Consider the following 7,850-nt stretch of genomic DNA (forward strand, 5'->3'; position numbering starts at 1 on the left):
TTTTTGTCTTGGCTTTTGAACTAGGTCAAAACAGTGGAAAAGCCGCCCTGACTTCCTTCTGAGCGTATATGTCAACTTTATGATACCCTGACGTCATTACGTATTGATGTCTGTTAAATATGTCACTTTAAGTACGTAGCGTAGACACACCAGTGTAATGAAAAAGAGTTTGGTCGAAGTTGTATGTTAAGTTTATTGTCTATGGCTTTATGAACTAGGTCAAAACAGTGGAAAAGCCGCCCCGACTTCCTTCTGAGCGCATATGTCAACTTTATGGTACCCTGGCGTCATTACGCATTGATGTCTGTTAAATTTGTCACTTTGAGTACGTAGCGTCAACACACCGGTGTAAATGGAAAGAGTTTGGTCGAAGTTGTATGTTTACTTTATTGTCAATGACCCTTTCAATTAGGTCAAAACAGTGGAAAACCCGCCATGATTTCCTTGTCAACTTTATGGTACCCTGACGTCATTACGCATTAATGTCTGTTAAATTTGTCACTTTAAGTACGTAGCGTCAACACACCGGTGTAAATGGAAAGAGTTTGGTCGAAGTTGTATGTTTACTTAATTGTCAATGACCCTTTCAATTAGGTCAAAACAGTGGAAAACCCGCCATGATTTCCTTGTCAACTTTATGGTACCCTGACGTCATTACGCATTAATGTCTGTTAAATTTGTCACTTTGAGTACGTAGCGTAGACACACCGGTGCAATGAAAAAGAGTTTGGTCGAAGTTGTATGTTTAGTTTATTGTCTATGGCTTTATGAACTAGGTCAAAACAGTGGAAAAGCCGCCCTGACTTCCTTATGAGCGCATATGTCAACTTTATGATACCCTGACGTCATTACGTATTGATGTCTGTTAAATTTGTCACTTTGAGTACGTAGCGTAGACACACCGGTGTGATGAAAAAGAGTTTGGTCGAAGTTGTATGTTTAGTTTATTGTCTATGGCTTTATGAACTAGGTCAAAACAGTGGAAAAGCCGCCCTGACTTCCTTCTGAGCGCATATGTCAACTTTATGGTACCCTGACGTCATCACGTATTGATGTCTGTTATATTTGTCACTTTGAGTATGTAGCGTAGACACCCCGGTGTAAATGGAAAGAGTTTGGTCGAAGTTGTATGTTTACTTTATTGTCAATGACCCTTTCAATTAGGTCAAAACAGTGGAAAACCCGCCATGATTTCCTTGTCAACTTTATGGTACCTTGACGTCATTACGCATTAATGTCTGTTAAATTTGTCATGTTGAGTACGTAGCGTCAACACACCGGTGTAAATGGAAAGAGTTTGGTCGAAGTTGTATGTTTACTTTATTGTCAATGACCCTTTCAATTAGGTCAAAACAGTGGAAAACCCGCCATGATTTCCTTGTCAACTTTATGGTACCCTGACGTCATTACGCATTGATGTCTGTTAAATTTGTCACTTTGAGTACGTAGCGTCAACACACCGGTGTAAATGGAAAGAGTTTGGTCGAAGTTGTATGTTTACTTTATTGTCAATGACCCTTTCAATTAGGTCAAAACAGTGGAAAACCCGGGCTGATTTCCTTGTCAACTTTATGCTACCCCGACGTCATTACGCATTGATGTCTGTTAAATTTGTCACATTGAGTACGTGGCGTAGACACGCTGGTGTACTTCAAAAGAGTTTGGTCGAAGTTTTATGTTTAGTTTATTGTCTATGAATTTTTGAATTAGGTCAAAACAGTGGAAAACCCGCCCTGACTTTCTTCTGACCGCATATGTCAATTTTATGGCACTCTGACGTCATTACGCCTCGATGTCTGTTAAATTTGAGACTAGTAATACGTAGCGGAGACACTCCGGTGTAAACAGAAGGGGGTTGGTTGAAGTTGTATGTTTAGTGTATTGTATATGAATTTTCAATTAGGTCAATAGCATGGAAAACCCGGCCTGACGTCCTTCTGACCGCATATGTCAACTTTATTGTACCCTGACGTCATTACGCATTGATGTCTGTTAAATTTGTCACTTTGACTACGTAGCGTAGACACACCGGTGTAATTGAAAAGAGTTTGGTTGAAGTTGTATGTTTAGTTTATTGTCGATGAAGCTATTAATGCGATTAAAATGGTTGAAACCCGCTCTGGCTTCCATATGACCGCATATGTCAACTTTATGGCACTCTGACGTTATTACGCCTTGCTGTCTGTTAAATTTGTCACTTGAAGTACGACGCGTTGACATTTTAGTACACTTGAAATGAGTTTTGACAAACTTCTATGTTTAGTTTAATGTCGATGAGGCTTTTAGTTCGGTAAAAATGTAGGATTTTGCAAGGCAGTAAGAAAGGACACTCACTCCGGTAGGTGTCGCTGTTAGAGGTTTATATAATTTTGTTGTTTTTTGTTTAACTAAGAGTCCCGACTTTGCCATAGCATAAGTATGTGGTAATCCAAGAAATGTCATATTCTAGCTTCCAAAACGGGCCATAGCTAGCCAGAAATGTGTTTGAGAGGACATAGAAGTGATTGCAATAATGCTGTACTTTCTCCCCTACAGGTACAATGGTACAGTCTGGCCCCCTCTCCCCGGCCTACTCTCCCCGGCCTGTCCTCCCCATATGGCTGGCACCGGGAGCGCTCCTTACCCAGATGGAATGTTCCGCATGTTTTAACCGTGTAGCAGCGACGTTTAGCGAAAAGTATCAGTACTGCAGTATTACGACAGCGCAAAGGCTGCTGGATCCCACCAAGGCGCTTGCGTCATTCAAAACCGCGGGAAATTTCCTAGGAAGAAAGACGTCGGAACGAAAACAAAGCCGATTTCTGCAGGATTCCAGCTTCAGATCGAAAGGTATTTAGCCTACTTTTGAATCTGTTACCGTCTTGATATCACCCTCATCCAAACTTAAACGAGTGTCTGAAAATATCGCTTCTGTAACCGTCAGTTTCACCGTGATACGATTTCCCTTGCCCCCCTCCCCCCTGGCCATGCAAACACTTCGGAATTTCTGACTGGAAAAATATTCTAGGATTCTAGCGATTTCTACACTCAGGTTGTTGTACTTCTTTTGGATCTATTTCACCTGTGTTTTGAGAAAATGAATTCGATATCACGTGTTCTTGATGTGTGTGGGACATATGCCATGGTTAAAATGGGATGTAAAAAATGTGAGTGTTAGCCTTTCATTTGACATTTTCCAAACAAGAAAGCTTCTGAAAAAAGCTGGCCGGTGCGTATTTTGGAAAAAGCCTGGATGTTAAACAAAATCACACGAAAAAAGAGTTTTTAAACATCAAATTACTGAAATGGTCTTTCTTCTATTAAAAAAACACTACATGAGATTTGTCTAACAAAGAAAAAAAAAATTAGCAAGTGGTGTTCGAACCTACGATCTACGGCTGGAGAAGCCAACTAAGATAGGTGCCATGTTGTAGACCACTCCGCCACGCTGGCTCGATTACGCAATAGCACCTATAGAAGGGCTATTTGCTTAAATTGACCGATCCATGCACCCACTTCTCCCGTCTCATAGCCGGTGCGGCAAAAAATTATATTGTTATGAAGGCTATCAACTAGTAACGCTACGAGTATCTTTGCAACAGTTTCACAACTTGTCTCACATACTACTTGTCATGTCACATGAGGTATTCGTGATATGAAGATTCGTTGTTGTTGTTGTTGTCCTTGCTCTACGTCTATTTCTTCGCTAGACGTGGACTCCAGGTACCAATTTCCCTCTGGGTGCTTCTCATGTGATTGTTACTCCTTGGTGCTTGAACTCTGGTGCTTTGCACATTCGTGTATACTAGTAAGTTGGTAACCTATTAGTCCTCCCCGGCAAATCTCCCTGTGTCTTCTATATACTTTGAGAATGCCTTGTACATCTTCTTGTTTGTTTCTTCTCCCAGATCTTCTCTCATCCCTTCTTCTTGGTATATGTTGTCCACCTCGTTATACATTCTGTGTCTGCTGCTCTCATACCTTGGGCAGTAGTACAGGAAGTGCTCTGTGCTTTCTCTCTCCCCACATGCTTCACAGTTGGGTGACTCTGTGTCGTCTATCCAGTTTCTGTAGGCGTTGAGTGAGGTGTGCCCACTCACCAGCTGGTTTATTGCAATTTGGGTTGACCTCAGTCCCAGTACTTTGCACTTTTTCTTCATTTGTACATTTATCTTCTGCATGTGTTTGCTGGTGGCATGTAGCTCACTTCTTCTTTTCCATCTTTCTTCTGCTTGTTTTTCTATGTGTTTGAGGGCTTGTTGTCTTGTCCACACTGTATTCATGTTGCTGTTTCTGGCCTCTTCAGCTGCAAGTTTGGCTTGTTCGTCGGCTAGCTCATTGCCTGCTACTCCCATGTGCCCTGGGCACCATTCAATTTGAATGTTGACCCTCTTCTGCTTCATTTCATGCAGTTTCTGTCTTATGTTGTTAACTAGATCGTTATAGGCATCTATTTGGTGAGTGGTGATGACATTTTCTATTGCCGCCTTGCAGTCAAGATTCACAACATATTTGCCCCATCAGCATAACATAAGGCCACCAAAAGCAGGTCAAGAAGTGCTGCTTCTCTTTGATTTGCAAATTATTCTTGATACCCCGCAAACCTCCGGATGGAGGCCTGACAAACCCCTATCTCATGTCAGCCAAAGATGTCAGTAATTGCTGATTTCTCGGCAGATGGAGATTATTGGAAGAACAACAAGAACATACATGAGGGTCTGCATGCTCTTTTACATAAGGCGTAGGCAGCCTATTTTATTTCCCATAATTCGTAGGGAAAATCATCTTATCTACGTAATTCGTAGCGAGGCGACCAAATTTAGCGTAATTGCCTTCCTTGATTTAGCGTAATACGAAGGGGGTTCTTCTGAATTTAGCGTAAATCGTTGTCGGGACCCCCCATGCAGACCCTCATACATTACAGAGTTGTACAATAACATGTATTGAAATGTCATAGCTGTAACATACTAGCCTCTACCAGGCTCCGTGGATCGGTAGAATCATTATCCTCACCACGAAGCCTGTGCGGGGTCGCTAAGAACAAACGACATAGAATTAATCCCCCCGTTATTTGTACAAAGGAAGTAGCTCAGCGCTGGAGATAATTTAAGTCATAAATCGGCCAGCGCCCAGTGGGAAACAGCTTGGTTTGGGACAAGGTCAAACTGGGATCGACAACAAAACGCGGCAAAAATGATGTTTTGGACGGCTTTTTTTGCTTAAATATAAATGCTTTTGAAACAATGTAGGCTATAGTGAGGTTAATTTTGCGATGAAATGTAACATGATAACAGTTTATGCTATAGGGTAAATTCCTGTGCGGTCAGTCTGCAGCAATCGGTCGCGAAAAGAGATCGCATTTTTTCCCTGTTGAGTGTCACCAAGCTGTACCTTTTTGGTGAAGTTTGGAGGCAAAAAGGACTCATTTTGGGATGCAATGGCCGACCCGAGGGCTTATGACGATAACAAACGTTTGATGCAGGACGGGATGGCTTGAAAATAAAATGTTTTGCAGGCCCCCGTGAGAAGTCCCGGCCGCTGCTGTCAACACCCGTCACGGGCGAGTCAGAAAGCAATAAACTACTTCGCACCTATTAGATAGCGATTAGTGGACTTCAAAGAACATAGCGACCCCGCACAGTCTTCGTGGTGAGGAAACGTACTCTTCTGGCCGGCTAACTCCCCTGGCGTACTATAGATTCTATTTGTCCAATTTCTACAATTAGACCACCGATCCACGAAGCCTGGTAGAGTCTAGTAACATACCATCAATCTTGAACCTTCCGTGGCACAGCTCCCCCAACATGAAGGTGCACACTCCTGAGATTGCCTGGCACAACAGAGACCCCATATACAGCCTCGACTTCCAGTACCGTAACGGCACAGTCCACAAGCTCGCCTCCGCGGGGGTGGACAAGGCCATTAGGGTAGGTGACTTTTTTCTGTGTCTGTTATTGGTTATTGGGTGGGCCGACTACTCTCTCTTTGCAGCCAGGGGCTGAATTGCGAGGAGCTTATATTAGGCAGGGCTAAATCACAAGGGTCTGGAGCGAGCTGCCATTCATCGCCACTCAGGTAACCTCAGTCAATACGATTGTCGCAAGGGTCTTGAGCGAGCTGCCATTTGGTGCCAATCAGGTGACTTCAATACGACAATGTGACCATGGGATTATAGGTTTTGAACAAAGAGTGCATGGTACAATGTTTTCACCATTATCCTGAAATTATTATACTTACAAATGGATATGATATCCCTGTCCTATGTTATGTATTTACCTGTACTATAATGTGGATTTGGCCTATTACATGTATTTCAATACCATAGCACTGTTTTTACAAGTCAAGAGAACACTTGATTGACCCAGAGTATCAAATCACAAGACATCTTAAAAAATATACAATATGTTTTCAAAATTTGTTTCTTTATTTGTTTGTTGGAATTAACCATTAAAGCAAATTATACATTTCATTTCAAATTGGAATATTATGCACAAATGGTGAAGGATATTTTACATTTTGAGATCTGATAATCTTTTTCTGAAATCTAAATGCAGTAATAATTTGGGTCAACAGGAGGTGCTTCAAACCTATCAGAAGATTTTTTAAAGACATACAGTTCATACATTTACAATATACATATCTGCATTGTATCTGAAGTTCTGAACAACATCATATCACGGGTATTGACTGTCCGTCTGATTCTGATGTTTCTAAATTAAAGGTTAGAATTTTTAAACTTTTGAAATCTTTAGATATTATGTCATCAGTTTAAAAATGTTTCCTTCTTGTCTTCCATATTGATTTGTCAATTATCAGAATGAATATTTAAAAGTAAGAAAGTTGTTCAATGATTATTTCTCATATTTTTCCCCTGCTGTATATACTTGTTTGTCCATCTTACATAGTTTGTTTGATTTGGGCAGTTGCCAGTTGTACATTGATTGGTATACATGTCTATGCTCTTCCAAGTCAATTATTTTGATGATATGCATGTTATTACATGTAGATGTCTCCAGGAACAATGCTGTAGCTTAATAACCTCTATCATGCAAGGCATGCATCTTCTGCTTATAAATTCAACAAGTTACGATCTCAGCTGTACGTTTGGGGTTAGGTGATGTTTATACCAGGGTTATATTACCCAGTGGAAATACTGCAGACTTCTTTATTTATAGTTTAGTTTCAGTTTATTTATTTTACCAGCAGTAACACTCAGGTACATAACAACCTGTTTTTCAGGCAATGCTGCCTGGGTAAACAAAAATACAATTTAAAACTTTGCAATATTACAATAACACATACAATAGTGCATAACCACAAAACGACATATCAAAACTCACAATTTCACTTGTCATTTCCATTTAGACCTCACAGTTCCTTGATAAACTTAACCAACTTCTCTTTATGTTGTTCCATGTTAGTAATTGAAAAAGAAGTTACCCCTGCGGTTCCGTAGGTTGCCATTTTACTGCAGTGTTGTAATTACAGATTTCTTGAGAATACTATATTCAGTTATATTATATATGGCTAATCTTCAATGTGTAGCGTTGCATCATTACATGTATTAGTAGTCTTGTTCATGCAATATTTCAAACATTACAAAATTTGATAGTGACTTCAAATAGGCCTACTAATGCAGCATTAGTAATACCCAAGGTACTCGGTTAATGACACACTTTAGATATCCCAGTCTCTTCTTTAGAAGGCCTCAACAATGCTGTGTTTTTCAATGTGGCCATCCTATGGCACCCAGTGAATTGAAACATGGAAACACTGATGTCAATAAGCTTTATGTGTGAGAGGAAGTTTGCTAGTGCAGAAAGTGTGGGAGAATTTCCTTTCCGCTCATGCTAGTGGTCTTCCCCAAGGTA

General features: G+C 40.7%; 1 protein-coding gene across 1 annotated transcript in view; it reads left to right on the top strand.

Moving 5' to 3' along the window:
• Positions 1-2,688: 2,688 nt before the first annotated feature.
• Positions 2,689-7,850, top strand: part of LOC118422614 (chromatin assembly factor 1 subunit B-like) — a gene marked incomplete in the record, with an annotated part of 55,032 nt that continues 49,870 nt past the window's right edge. The window contains 2 exon segments of the mRNA XM_035830262.1: positions 2,689-2,829; positions 5,774-5,906. Coding sequence (XP_035686155.1) covers positions 5,784-5,906 — 123 coding nt within the window.

The sequence above is a fragment of the Branchiostoma floridae genome, chromosome 9, assembly GCF_000003815.2.
Source record: "Branchiostoma floridae strain S238N-H82 chromosome 9, Bfl_VNyyK, whole genome shotgun sequence".
In the NCBI taxonomy this organism is placed as follows: domain Eukaryota; kingdom Metazoa; phylum Chordata; class Leptocardii; order Amphioxiformes; family Branchiostomatidae; genus Branchiostoma; species Branchiostoma floridae.